We start from the raw sequence: 15,719 nt of genomic DNA, 5'->3' as shown, positions 1-15,719 counted from the left end.
ATAGACGCCACCACACGGGACTTATGGCAAACGGTCCCTAAGGTGGAGGGAGCAGTTTCTACTTTAGCTAAGCGCACCACTATCCCGGTGGAGGATAGCTGTGCTTTTTCAGATCCTATGGATAAGAAATTAGAGGGTTACCTTAAGAAAATGTTTGTTCAACAAGGTTTTATATTACAACCCCTTGCATGCATCGCGCCGATTACGGCTGCGGCAGCATTTTGGATTGAGTCTCTGGAAGAGAACCTTAGTTCAGCTACGCTGGACGACATTACGGACAGGCTTAGAGTCCTTAAACTAGCTAATTCATTCATTTCGGAGGCCGTAGTACATTTAACCAAACTTACGGCTAAGAACTCAGGATTCGCCATTCAGGCACGTAGGGCGCTGTGGCTAAAATCCTGGTCAGCTGATGTAACTTCTAAGTCCAAATTACTTAATATACCTTTCAAGGGGCAAACTTTATTTGGGCCCGGTTTGAAAGAAATTATCGCTGACATTACAGGAGGTAAGGGCCACGCCCTGCCTCAAGACAAAGCCAAAGCTAAGGCTAGACAGTCTAATTTTCGTCCCTTTCGGAATTTCAAAGCAGGAGCAGCATCAACTTCCACTGCACCAAAACAGGAAGGAGCTGTTGCTCGTTACAGACAAGGCTGGAAACCTAACCAGTCCTGGAACAAGGGCAAGCAGGCCAGGAAACCTGCTGCTGCCCCAAAGACAGCATGAACCGAGGGCCCCCGATCCGGGACCGGATCTAGTGGGGGGCAGACTCTCTCTCTTCGCCCAGGCTTGGGCAAGAGATGTTCAGGATCCCTGGGTGCTAGAGATCATATCTCAGGGATACCTTCTAGACTTCAAATTCTCTCCCCCAAGAGGGAGATTTCATCTGTCAAGGTTGTCAACAAACCAGATAAAGAAAGAAGCGTTTCTACGCTGTGTACAAGATCTTTTATTAATGGGAGTGATCCATCCGGTTCCGCGGTCGGAACAAGGACAAGGGTTTTACTCAAACCTGTTTGTGGTTCCCAAAAAAGAGGGAACTTTCAGGCCAATCTTGGATTTAAAGATCCTAAACAAATTCCTAAGAGTTCCATCGTTCAAAATGGAAACTATTCGGACAATCTTACCCATGATCCAAAAGGGTCAGTACATGACCACAGTGGATTTAAAGGATGCTTACCTTCACATACCGATTCACAAAGATCATTACCGGTATCTAAGGTTTGCCTTCTTAGACAGGCATTACCAGTTTGTAGCTCTTCCATTCGGATTGGCTACGGCTCCAAGAATCTTCACAAAGGTTCTGGGTGCCCTTCTGGCGGTACTAAGACCGCGAGGAATTTCGGTAGCTCCGTACCTAGACGACATTCTGATACAAGCTTCAAGCTTTCAAACTGCCAAGTCTCATACAGAGTTAGTTCTGGCATTTCTAAGGTCGCATGGATGGAAAGTGAACGAAAAGAAGAGTTCTCTTTTTCCTCTCACAAGAGTTCCATTCTTAGGGACTCTTATAGATTCTGTGGAAATGAAGATTTATCTGACAGAAGACAGATTAACAAAGCTTCTAAATGCATGCCGTGTCCTTCATTCCATTCAACTCCCGTCAGTAGCTCAATGCATGGAGGTGATCGGCTTAATGGTAGCAGCAATGGACATAGTTCCCTTTGCACGTCTACATCTCAGACCGCTGCAATTGTGCATGCTAAGTCAGTGGAATGGGGATTACTCAGACTTGTCCCCTACTCTGAATCTGGATCAAGAGACCAGAAACTCTCTTCTATGGTGGCTTTCTCGGCCTCATCTGTCCAGGGGGATGCCATTCAGCAGGCCGGACTGGACAATTGTAACAACAGACGCCAGCCTACTAGGTTGGGGCGCTGTCTGGAATTCTCTGAAGGCTCAGGGACAATGGAGTCAGGAGGAAAGTCTCCTACCAATAAACATTCTGGAATTGAGAGCAGTTCTCAATGCCCTTCTGACTTGGCCCCAGTTAAAAACTCGGGGGTTCATCAGGTTTCAGTCGGACAACATCACGACTGTAGCGTACATCAACCATCAAGGAGGGACAAGAAGCTCCCTAGCAATGATGGAAGTATCAAAGATAATTCGCTGGGCAGAGTCTCACTCTTGCCACCTGTCAGCTATCCACATCCCGGGAGTGGAGAACTGGGAGGCGGATTTCTTGAGTCGCCAGACTTTTCATCCGGGGGAGTGGGAACTTCATCCGGAGGTCTTTGCCCAAATACTTCGACATTGGGGCAAACCAGAGATAGATCTCATGGCGTCTCGCCAGAACGCCAAACTTCCTCGCTACGGATCCAGATCCAGGGATCCGGGAGCGGTTCTGATAGATGCTTTGACAGCACCTTGGAACTTCGGGATGGCTTATGTGTTTCCACCCTTCCCGCTGCTTCCTCGATTGATTGCCAAAATCAAACAGGAGAGAGCATCAGTGATTCTAATAGCGCCTGCATGGCCACGCAGGACTTGGTATGCAGATCTAGTGGACATGTCATCCTGTCCGCCTTGGTCTCTACCTCTAAGACAGGACCTTCTGATACAGGGTCCATTCAAATATCAAAATCTAACTTCTCTGAAGCTGACTGCTTGGAAATTGAACGCTTGATTTTATCAAAACGTGGTTTTTCTGAGTCGGTTATTGATACCCTGATACAGGCTAGGAAGCCTGTTACCAGAAGGATTTACCATAAGATATGGCGTAAATACCTATACTGGTGTGAATCCAAAGATTACTCCTGGAGTAAGGTTAGGATTCCTAGGATATTGTCCTTTCTACAAGAAGGTTTAGAAAAGGGTTTATCGGCTAGCTCATTAAAGGGACAGATCTCAGCTCTGTCCATCTTGTTACACAGGCGTCTGTCAGAAAATCCAGACGTCCAGGCCTTTTGTCAGGCTTTAGCTAGGATCAAGCCTGTGTTTAAAACTGTTGCTCCGCCATGGAGTTTAAACTTAGTTCTTAACGTTTTACAGGGTGTTCCGTTTGAACCCCTTCATTCCATTGATATAAAATTGTTATCTTGGAAAGTTCTGTTTTTAATGGCTATTTCCTCGGCTCGAAGAGTCTCTGAGTTATCAGCCTTACATTGTGATTCTCCTTATCTGATCTTTCACTCAGACAAGGTAGTTCTGCGTACTAAACCTGGGTTCTTACCTAAGGTAGTCACTAACAGGAATATCAATCAAGAGATTGTTGTTCCATCCTTGTGTCCAAATCCTTCTTCAAAGAAGGAACGTCTTCTACACAATCTGGATGTAGTTCGTGCCCTCAAGTTCTACTTGCAGGCAACTAAGGATTTTCGACAAACGTCTTCCCTGTTTGTCGTGTACTCTGGTCAGAGGAGAGGTCATAAGGCTTCGGCTACCTCTCTCTCCTTCTGGCTTCGTAGCATAATTCGTTTAGCCTATGAGACTGCTGGACAGCAGCCTCCTGAAAGAATTACAGCTCATTCTACTAGAGCTGTGGCTTCCACTTGGGCCTTTAAGAATGAGGCCTCTGTTGAACAGATTTGCAAGGCTGCAACTTGGTCTTCGCTTCATACTTTTTCCAAATTTTACAAATTTGACACTTTTGCTTCTTCGGAGGCTATTTTTGGGAGAAAGGTTCTTCAGGCAGTGGTTCCTTCTGTATAATGAGCCTGCCTATCCCTCCCGTCATCCGTGTACTTTTGCTTTGGTATTGGTATCCCAGAAGTAATGATGACCCGTGGACTGATCACACATAACAGAAGAAAACATAATTTATGCTTACCTGATAAATTCCTTTCTTCTGTTGTTTGATCAGTCCACGGCCCGCCCTGTTTTTTAAGGCAGGTAAATATTTTTTAAATTTATACTCCAGTCACCACTACACCCTTGGCTTCTCCTTTCTCGTTGGTTCTTGGTCGAATGACTGGAGGTGACGTAGAGGGGAGGAGCTATATAGCAACTCTGCTGGGTGAATCCTCTTGCACTTCCTGTAGGGGAGCAGATAATATCCCAGAAGTAATGATGACCCGTGGACTGATCACACAACAGAAGAAAGGAATTTATCAGGTAAGCATAAATTATGTTTTTGTAAATATATTCTGAAAAACAAGTCAGTATCTCTATTTGACCATTAACCAAGGTTGAACCCCACTAATGTTTATTGAAAAAGAGACTTGCTGGAACCATGTATGACAAACATGGGGATATTTGTGAATATTTATACCAGTAATATAATGATAGGAATCATGCAGCTATGTTGGGGACCTTGAATATCATAGTAACAAAACATGGATTATTTTGAAAAAGTACAAAAACTTCACAGTAAGCAATTATATACTGACAAGCAGCACTAGCTAATAGTTACATATTAATACTGACCTATATTATATAGCACAGACATATGTGATTAATATGCAATATCAAAATGGTGAATTATACTGGACAATTGTCCTGACTATACATATATATATATATATATACATACATACATACATTTTATTTTTGCTAATTAACATTATTTGTATCTACATTTTGATCTGCTTAGCTCATTCTTGACCAATTAATAGAACAATATGATGATCAAATTTTGCTCTGATTCTAGTACATCTAGTTTTATTTAGAAATTGAAAGATTTCATAAAAATTCAACCCACGGAAATAACTTGCATACGAAGAGCTTTTGAGAATTCTCGAGTCGTCATTATGGAAAGTAGATTACTTGGGATTTGGTGAATCACACACACATTATATATGGTCACTATAGGGGTGGTATAGAGGAGCATAGGATGGAAGTAGTTTTTTTTTTTTTTGTTTTTTTTTTCTTGATTAAATATCTTAATATCATATTTGATTAATGTTATACACAGTAGATTATCTCAATCTTATTGTTTATATTGATGTTGCAAATGCTATTTGTTTGATATTTAAAAAAAAAAAAAAATGTAATGCCTTTTTAATATTATTGCTTTCCCAAAGAAAGAATTAGTAGAAATTTACAACTAACATGCTGATGACTGATTTATAAAGTATGTCATGACTGTTAAAGACTACGTTTTCTTGGGTCAAATTATGTTTACATGTTTTTTGTGGGGTGTTTTTTCTGCTGGAACACATTTAATATTAAATTGTATTTTTTGAAAAATCTTAATAAATAAAAAAATAAAAAAGTAATAGTACTGAAATTTCAACCAATAAAATTTCTCCACACTCAACATTATTTTGATCACATTATCAGGTAGATAAAGAGAGACAAAATAAAGTAAAAATGTGTAATGAGTATGAGGGGCCTACTCTATGTCTGAGCCCTATTTGAGCTTAGGGAAGGGATTTGTTTAAAAAAAAAAAAAGATAAAGGGGCATAAGTGCTATATATGAGGAAAAAACTGCATTATCTTTTGTGTGGCTATAAGCCAACTTCACTTGGATGTCTTAAACTTGTGTCCTCAAAAATGAACCAAAAATGTATTTTCTTGAGTTTTCTTAATTGATCCAAATATCCTAACCACACATAATATTCAAATTGTATCCACTTCCTCCATGTTGACTCCAGATTATCCCTAACTTTAACTGCAAAAAATGCTTAGTCTTGCCAGATTGAATTGAATCTTTAACAGTAGAACAAAAAGTTATATCCACCCTCTTAGTATCTCCCAGTACAAAACAAAACCAGATTCAATTAAGTTAGAATAGTATGACTAAAACTAAAATAGACAAATAGTATGACTAAAACTGGGTAATGTATCGTGAAAGCTTATTAGTGAGAGTCGAGGCTCAGGGGTGATGAGGATATTTGCCTGGGCATACAGACTTTGGTTAGTCTGGCCGTTTGTAGCATAATTAATTACATGCCTTAGAGCATTCCAATCCTGGACTGAAAAAAAATATATCTTGGTGGGGCAGAATTCAATCTATAAAAATGACCTCTCTACCTAGGATATTTATTTCAAGCCCTTCCTATCTGACTCTGACATTATTTAAAACTACAAACGGCAATAATAACTTGTATATGGGGCATCAGGAAACCAAGAATAAGCAGCAAAACCCTATAAAGAACCACGCAATTGGGGGACTGGGAGTACCGCACCTGTATTTCTATTACATTACAAAGAATTAGACTGGCACTAGGTACAAAAGTGTGGATGTCAATTCCCACCTACTAAAAAAACACAAACAAGGGTGTTGTGTTGGGTCCCTAAAGAAAATATGCCTATTTTTTGCCTATAAAGTCCATAGGCATTTGTTTTCTGAGTGGGATAAAATTAGAAAAAATATCAAAGGAATATCCTCCCCATTATCCCTGTTCTCCCTATTCCTTCTAATGCAGAAATGTCTGGAAGCTTAAATACTAGATCCAAATAGAAAGTGGCTGGAATTATATGCCTCCCTAGCAAACTTACTTAGATAACAGGAAACTAAAAAACAGAACAACTTAAACTCTCCCGGACACCATTATGCTTCTTGGCTGAAATATGCCCAGCTCCAGCATCTTATTAATTCCTCACTCTATAAAATAGACCTACTACGACCAGTAACTTGACATTTGAATCTGTGCCTTGGAGGACAACCAATCCAAGGACCTCTTTCTCAGAGGATATTATGAAGGCATCCCCACATTTATTCATAAATGGCATTTAGATCTAGAAATTAAAATTCTGAATGAGTTGAAAATTTTGTTTTTAAACTAACCAAACATTTCTCAGTATCCCTTCAGATCCTAGACATGAGCAGTAAGGTCTTACTCAGGTGGTATTTTAACAACGGTTAGACTTAGGGCGATCTATGAGGAAGTTTCCGGCAGCTGCTGGAGAGTTTGCGGAGAGGAAGATACCTTATACTACGTGGTGGGAATGCTGGGTGATCTCTCCTATGTGGTGAGCAGTAGAGACAAACTTTAAACAGCCTCTTTACATTAACTCCAAGAAGGTCCTTACTCAATGACTGTCCCAAATCAAACTGTATAATTTAGAGCACCACTACTACAAATAGGGATAAATAGCTCTAAAACATTAATAGCAAAGTACTGGAAAACACTCTCTTCGGCCACCCAAACAATGTGGATGGATATAACCACAGAACCGTTTTCACTTGTGAAATATGGTTTATGTAAATGTTCTCACTTTTAGATGTAAACTTTTATTGGGAACAGGATTTGCATGGATCTTAATGGAACAGTCAAGTCAAAATTAAACATTCATAATTCAGATAGGGCATGGAATTTTAAACAACCTTCCAATTTACTTTTATCAAATTTGCCTTTTTTCTCTTGTTGTTTAGCTCATATGCTAACTTCTAAGCCCTTAAAGACCTCCTCTTATCTCAGTGCATTTTGACAGTTTTTCACTGCTAGACAGAACTAGTTCATGTGTGCCATGCAGATAACATTGTGCTCACTGCTGTTGAGTTATGAGTCAGCACTGATTGGCTAAAATACAAGTCTGTCAAAAGAACTGAAATAAGGGGGCAGTCTTCAGAGGCTTGGATACAAGGTAATCAGAGGTAAAAAGTATATTAAGGGGACATAAAACCCAAAGAGTTTCTTTCATGATTCAGATAACAAAACAAAGAGAAGTGGTCTGCCAGGAGCGAGCAGCAGCTCAATAGCTTGTTCTATGGCCCGGTTGCCACCTTGGAGTAGCTTCTTTCTGCCCAATTGTGCTTTTCACAGAGGAAAACTAACTTGTTAGCTAAAGGGACAATGGGGGAAATGGGTTACAAAGACTAAAAAGAATGAGTATTCATTCACCCAATCTGGCCACAGGACAGAGCACTAAAAATGTTATCAGACAGGAAAAATATTGCTTGGAAAAAAGGTGGAGCTTTGGGTTTCTGTCCATTGCTTTAAAGGGACATAAAATCCAAAAAATTGTCTTTGGGATTCAGATAGAACATACAATTTTAATACAATATTTTATACAACTTTCCAATTTACTTCTATTATGTAATTTGTTTTGTTCTTTTTGTATCCTTTGTTGAACAGTATACTTAGGTAGGCTCAGAACCTGCTGAGTGGTGGCTACACATATATGCCTCCTTGAAGTTGGCTTTTAGCTAGCTCCCTGAAGTACATTACTGCTCCTTCAAGAAAGGATTTTAAGAGGACGAAGCAAATTAGATAATAGAAGTAAATTGGAAAGTTGTTTAAAATTGTATTCTCTATCTGAATCAAGAGACATTTTTAGGTTTCACGTCCCTTAAGTCAGTGTAATGTTATGCAGTCTTGTTATCTTTGTTTGATGTAATATTAAACTAATATTTCATGCTTTCCTATTTATTTTCAGGTTTTTAGAAACTGCATCTTATTTTAGTGTAAAACCAAAACTTGGAGAAAAGGAAGTGTCTCTAAATTCATTCTTCAGCATATGGCACAAATTTAGCACAGACTTTAAAGATTATTGGATAAAGGAAAATAAAATCATTCTGCAAGAAAGGTAAGTATCTGTCAGTTAAAATAAATTACGTAATAATCATACCACTATTTCTCTTGTAAGGTGTATCCAGTCCACGGGTTCATCCATTACTTGTGGGATATTCTCCTTCCCAATAGGAAGTTGCAAGAGGACACCCACAGCAGAGCTGTCTATATAGCTCCTCCCCTAACCCCCACCTCCAGTCATTCTCTTGCAACTCTCGACAAGATAGGAAGTATCAAGAGATATGTTGTGACTTAGTGTAGTGTTACCTTCAATCAAGACTCCATCCGGAGGTATTTGCCCAGCTGATTCAACTATGGGGCAAACCATAACTGGATCTGATGGCGTCTCGTCAGAACGCCAAGCTTCCTTGTTACGGGTCCAGGTCAAGGGATCCCCAGGCAGCGCTGATGGATGCTCTAGCAGTGCCCTGGTCCTTCAGCCTAGCTTATGTGTTTTCACCTTTTCCTCTCCTCCCTCGTCTGATTGCCAAGATCAAGCAGGAGAGAGCTTCAGTGATTTTGATAGCACCTGCGTGGCCACGCAGGACTTGGTATGCAGATCTGGTGGACATGTCATCCTTTCCACCATGGACTCTGCCGCTGAGGCAGGACCTTCTACTCCAAGGTCCATTCAAACATCCAAATCAATCTCCAAGCAGTCAGACGCAGAGAAATTAGAACGCTTGATTTTTTTGTAATTAGCAAGAGTCCATGAGCTAGTGACGTATGGGATATACATTCCTACCAGGAGGGGCAAAGTTTCCCAAACCTCAAAATGCCTATAAATACACCCCTCACCACACCCACAATTCAGTTTTACAAACTTTGCCTCCGATGGAGGTGGTGAAGTAAGTTTGTGCTAGATTCTACGTTGATATGCACTCCGCAGCAAGTTGGAGCCCGGTTTTCCTCTCAGCGTGCAGTGAATGTCAGAGGGATGTGAGGAGAGTATTGCCTATTTGAATGCAGTGATCTCCTTCTACGGGGTCTATTTCATAGGTTCTCTGTTATCGGTCGTAGAGATTCATCTCTTACCTCCCTTTTCAGATCGACGATATACTCTTATATATACCATTACCTCTGCTGATTCTCGTTTCAGTACTGGTTTGGCTTTCTACAAACATGTAGATGAGTGTCCTGGGGTAAGTAAATCTTATTTTCTGTGACACTCTAAGCTATGGTTGGGCGCTTTGTTTATAAAGTTCTAAATATATGTATTCAAACATTTATTTGCCTTGACTCAGAATGTTCAACTTTCCTTATTTTCAGACAGTCAGTTTCATATTTGGGATAATGCATTTGATTTAATCATTTTTTCTTACCTTCAAAAATTTGACTCTTCCCTGTGGGCTGTTAGGCTCGCGGGGGCTGAAAATGCTTCATTTTATTGCGTCATTCTTGGCGCGGACTTTTTTGGCGCAAAAAATTCGTTTCCGTTTCCGGCGCCATACGTGTCGCCGGAAGTTGCGTCATTTTTTGACGTTATTTTGCGCCAAAAAATGTCGGCGTTCCGGATGTGGCGTCATTTTGGCGCCAAAAAGCATTTAGGCGCCAAATAATGTGGGCGTCTTATTGGCGCGAAAAATATGGGCGTCGCTTTTGTCTCCACATTATTTAAGTCTCATTTTTCATTGCTTCTGGTTGCTAGAAGCTTGTTATTTGGCATTCTTTCCCATTCCTGAAACTGTCATTTAAGGAATTTGATCAACTTTGCTTTATATATATGTTGTTTTTTCTCTTACATATTGCAAGATGTCTCACGTTGCATCTGAGTCAGAAGATACTACAGGAAAATCGCTGTCTAGTGCTGGATCTACCAAAGCTAAGTGTATCTGCTGTAAACTTTTGGTAGCTATTTCTCCAGCTGTTGTTTGTATTGATTGTCATGACAAACTTGTTAAAGCAGATATTTCCTTTAGTAAAGTACCATTGCCTGTTGCAGTTCCCTCAACATCTAAGGTGCAGAATGTTCCTGATAATATAAGAGATTTTGTTTCTGAATCCATAAAGAAGGCTATGTCTGTTATTTCTCCTTCTAGTAAACGTAAAAAATCTTTTAAAACTTCTCTCCCTACAGATGAATTTTTAAATGAACATCATCATTCTGATTCTGATGACTCTTCTGGTTCAGAGGATTCTGTCTCAGAGGTTGATGCTGATAAATCTTCATATTTATTTAAAATGGAATTTATTCGTTCTTTACTTAAAGAAGTACTAATTGCTTTAGAAATAGAGGATTCTGGTCCTCTTGATACTAATTCTAAACGTTTGGATAAGGTATTTAAAGCTCCTGTGGTTATTCCAGAAGTTTTTCCTGTTCCTAATGCTATTTCTGCAGTAATTTCCAAAGAATGGGATAAATTGGGTAATTCATTTACTCCTTCTAAACGTTTTAAGCAATTATATCCTGTACCGTCTGACAGATTAGAATTTTGGGACAAAATCCCTAAAGTTGATGGGGCTATTTCTACCCTTGCTAAACGTACTACTATTCCTACGTCAGATGGTACTTCGTTTAAGGATCCTTTAGATAGGAAAATTGAATCCTTTCTAAGAAAAGCTTATCTGTGTTCAGGTAATCTTCTTAGACCTGCTATATCTTTGGCTGATGTTGCTGCAGCTTCAACTTTCTGGTTGGAAACCTTAGCGCAACAAGTAACACATCATGATTCTCATGATATTATTATTCTTCTACAGCATGCTAATAATTTTATCTGTGATGCCATTTTTGATATTATCAGAGTTGATGTCAGGTTTATGTCTCTAGCTATTTTAGCTAGAAGAGCTTTATGGCTTAAAACTTGGAATGCTGATATGGCTTCTAAATCAACTTTACTTTCCATTTCTTTCCAGGGTAACAAATTATTTGGTTCTCAGTTGGATTCCATTATTTCAACTGTTACTGGTGGGAAAGGAACTTTTTTACCACAGGATAAAAAATCTAAAGGTAAAAGCAGGGCTAATAATCGTTTTCGTTCCTTTCGTTTCAACAAAGAACAAAAGCCTGATCCTTCATCCTCAGGAGCAGTTTCAGTTTGGAAACCATCTCCAGTCTGGAATAAATCCAAGCCAGCTAGAAGGGCAAAGCCTGCTTCTAAGTCCACATGAAGGTGCGGCCCTCATTCCAGCCCAGCTGGTAGGGGGCAGGTTACGTTTTTTCAAGGAAATTTGGATCAATTCTGTTCACAATCTTTGGATTCAGAGCATTGTTTCAGAAGGGTACAGAATTAATTTCAAGATGAGACCTCCTGCAAAGAGATTTTTTCTTTCCCGTGTCCCAGTAAATCCAGTAAAAGCTCAAGCATTTCTGAAATGTGTTTCAGATCTAGAGTTGACTGGAGTAATTATGCCAGTTCCAGTTCCGGAACAGGGGATGGGGTTTTATTCAAATCTCTTCATTGTACCAAAGAAGGAGAATTCCTTCAGACCAGTTCTGGATCTAAAAATATTGAATAGTTATGTAAGAATACCAACGTTCAAGATGGTAACTGTAAGGACTATCTTGCCTTTTGTTCAGCAAGGGAATTATATGTCCACAATAGATTTACAGGATGCATATCTGCATATTCCGATTCATCCAGATCATTATCAGTTCCTGAGATTCTCTTTTCTGGACAAGCATTACCAGTTTGTGGCTCTGCCGTTTGGCCTAGCTACAGCTCCAAGAATTTTTACAAAGGTTCTCGGTGCCCTTCTGTCTGTAATCAGAGAACAGGGTATTGTGGTATTTCCTTATTTGGACGATATCTTGGTACTTGCTCAGTCTTTACATTTAGCAGAATCTCATACGAATCGACTTGTGTTGTTTCTTCAAGATCATGGTTGGAGGATCAATTTACCAAAACGTTCTTTGATTCCTCAGACAAGGGTAACCTTTCTGGGTTTCCAGATGGATTCTGTGTCCATGACTCTGTCTTTAACAGACAAGAGACGTCTAAAATTGATTGCAGCTTGTCGAAACCTTCAGTCACAATCATTCCCTTCGGTAGCCTTATGCATGGAAATTCTAGGTCTTATGACTGCTGCATCGGACGCGATCCCCTTTGCTCGTTTTCACATGCGACCTCTTCAGCTCTGTATGCTGAAGCAATGGTGCAAGGATTACACGAAGATATCTCAATTAATATCTTTAACCGATTGTTCGACACTCTCTAACATGGTGGACAGATCACCATCGTTTAATTCAGGGGGCTTCTTTTGTGCTTCCGACCTGGACTGTAATTTCAACAGATGCAAGTCTCACAGGTTGGGGAGCTGTGTGGGGATCTCTGACGGCACAAGGAGTTTGGGAATCTCAGGAGGTGAGATTACCGATCAATATTTTGGAACTCCGTGCAATTTTCAGAGCTCTTCAGTTTTGGCCTCTTCTGAAGAGAGAATCGTTCATTTGTTTTCAGACAGACAATGTCACAACTGTGGCATACATCAATCATCAAGGAGGGACTCACAGTCCTCTGGCTATGAAAGAAGTATCTCGAATTTTGGTTTGGGCGGAATCCAGCTCCTGTCTAATCTCTGCGGTTCATATCCCAGGTATAGACAATTGGGAAGCGGATTATCTCAGTCGCCAAACGTTGCATCTGGGCGAATGGTCTCTTCACCCAGAGGTATTTCTTCAGATTGTTCAAATGTGGGAACTTCCAGAAATAGATCTGATGGCGTCCCATCTAAACAAGAAACTTCCCAGGTATCTGTCCAGATCCCGGGATCCTCAGGCGGAGGCAGTGGATGCATTATCACTTCCTTGGAAGTATCATCCTGCCTATATCTTTCCGCCTCTAGTTCTTCTTCCAAGAGTAATCTCCAAGATTCTGAAGGAATGTTCATTTGTTCTGCTGGTAGCTCCGGCATGGCCTCACAGGTTTTGGTATGCGGATCTTGTCCGGATGGCCTCTTGCCAACCGTGGACTCTTCCGTTAAGACCAGACCTTCTGTCACAAGGTCCTTTTTTCCATCAGGATCTGAAATCCTTAAATTTAAAGGTATGGAGATTGAACGCTTGATTCTTGGTCAAAGAGGTTTCTCTGACTCTGTGATTAATACTATGTTACAGGCTCGTAAATCTGTATCTCGAGAGATATATTATAGAGTCTGGAAGACTTATATTTCTTGGTGTCTTTCTCATCATTTTTCTTGGCATTCTTTTAGAATACCGAGAATTTTACAGTTTCTTCAGGATGGTTTAGATAAGGGTTTGTCCGCAAGTTCTTTGAAAGGACAAATCTCTGCTCTTTCTGTTCTTTTTCACAGAAAGATTGCTATTCTTCCTGATATTCATTGTTTTGTACAAGCTTTGGTTCGTATAAAACCTGTCATTAAGTCAATTTCTCCTCCTTGGAGTTTGAATTTGGTTCTGGGAGCTCTTCAAGCTCCTCCGTTTGAACCTATGCATTCATTGGACATTAAATTACTTTCTTGGAAAGTTTTGTTCCTTTTGGCCATCTCTTCTGCCAGAAGAGTTTTCTGAATTATCTGCTCTTTCTTGTGAGTCTCCTTTTCTGATTTTTCATCAGGATAAGGCGGTGTTGCGAACTTCTTTTGAATTTTTACCTAAAGTTGTGAATTCCAACAACATTAGTAGAGAAATTGTGGTTCCTTCATTATGTCCTAATCCTAAGAATTCTAAGGAGAAATCGTTGCATTCTTTGGATGTTGTTAGAGCTTTGAAATATTATGTTGAAGCTACGAAATCTTTCCGTAAGACTTCTAGTTTATTTGTTATCTTTTCCGGTTCTAGAAAAGGCCAGAAAGCTTCTGCCATTTCTTTGGCATCTTGGTTGAAATCTTTAATTCATCTTGCCTATGTTGAGTCGGGTAAAACTCCGCATCAGAGAATTACAGCTCATTCTACAAGGTCAGTTTCTACTTCCTGGGCGTTTAGGAATGAAGCTTCGGTTGACCAGATTTGCAAAGCAGCAACTTGGTCCTCTTTGCATACTTTTACTAAATTCTACCATTTTGATGTTTTTTCTTCTTCTGAAGCAGTTTTTGGTAGAAAAGTACTTCAGGCAGCGGTTTCAGTTTGAATCTTCTGCTTATGTTTTTCGTTAAACTTTATTTTGGGTGTGGATTATTTTCAGCAGGAATTGGCTGTCTTTATTTTATCCCTCCCTCTCTAGTGACTCTTGTGTGGAAAGATCCACATCTTGGGTAGTCATTATCCCATACTTCACTAGCTCATGGACTCTTGCTAATTACATGAAAGAAAACATAATTTATGTAAGAACTTACCTGATAAATTCATTTCTTTCATATTAGCAAGAGTCCATGAGGCCCGCCCTTTTTTGTGGTGGTTATGATTTTGTATAAAGCACAATTATTCAAATTCCTTATTTTATATGCTTTCGCACTTTTTTATCACCCCACTTCTTGGCTATTCGTTAAACTGAATTGTGGGTGTGGTGAGGGGTGTATTTATAGGCATTTTGAGGTTTGGGAAACTTTGCCCCTCCTGGTAGGAATGTATATCCCATACGTCACTAGCTCATGGACTCTTGCTAATATGAAAGAAATGAATTTATCAGGTAAGTTCTTACATAAATTATGTTTTATCAAAACGTGGTTTCTCCGAGTCGGTCATTGATACCTTGATTCAGGCTTGAAAGCCTGTCACCAGGAAAATCTATCATAAAATATGGTGTAAATATCTTCATTGGTGTGAATCCAAGGGTTACTCATGGAGTAAGGTCAGGATTCCTAGGATTTTATCTTTTCTCCAAGAAGGATTGGAAAAGAGATTATCAGCTAGTTCCTTAAAGGGACAGATTTCTGCTCTGTCTATTCTTTTGCACAAGCGTCTGGCAGATGTTCCAGACGTTCAGGCGTTTTGTCAGGCTTTAGTTAGAATCAAGCCTGTGTTTAAACCTGTTGCTCCGCCATGGAGTTTAAATTTAGTTCTTAAAGTTCTTCAAGGGGTTCCGTTTGAACCTCTGCATTCCATAGATATCAAGCTTTTATCTTGGAAAGTTCTGTTCTTAGTGGCTATCTCTTCAGCTCGAAGAGTTTCAGAGTTATCTGCCTTACAGTGTGATTCCCCTTATCTGATCTTCCATACAGATAAGGTAGTTTTGCGTACCAAACCTGGGTTTCTTCCTAAGGTAGTATCTAATAAGAATATCAATCAGGAAATTGTTCCATCACTGTGTCCTAATCCTTCTTCAAAGAAGGAACGTCTGTTACACAATCTTGACGTGGTTCGTGCTTTAAAGTTTTATTTACAAGCTACTAAGGATTTTCGTCAAACATCTGCATTGTTTGTTGTCTACTCTGGAAGGAGGAGAGGCCAAAAGGCTTTGGCAACTTCTTTCTTTTTGGCTGAGAAG

At 39.9% G+C, this 15,719-nt stretch overlaps 1 protein-coding gene across 1 annotated transcript in view; it reads left to right on the top strand.

Moving 5' to 3' along the window:
- LOC128657841 (formin-2-like) overlaps positions 1 to 15,719 on the top strand; it is a 141,631-nt gene that overhangs the window by 102,598 nt on the left and 23,314 nt on the right. The window contains exon 12 of the mRNA XM_053712263.1: positions 8,264 to 8,413. Within this exon, the coding sequence (XP_053568238.1) occupies positions 8,264 to 8,413 (150 nt within the window). The remainder of the gene's footprint in view (positions 1 to 8,263; positions 8,414 to 15,719) is intronic.

Source organism: Bombina bombina, chromosome 4, assembly GCF_027579735.1.
Source record: "Bombina bombina isolate aBomBom1 chromosome 4, aBomBom1.pri, whole genome shotgun sequence".
Lineage (NCBI taxonomy): Eukaryota > Metazoa > Chordata > Amphibia > Anura > Bombinatoridae > Bombina > Bombina bombina.
This window is presented reverse-complemented; position numbering and strand designations above follow the sequence as displayed.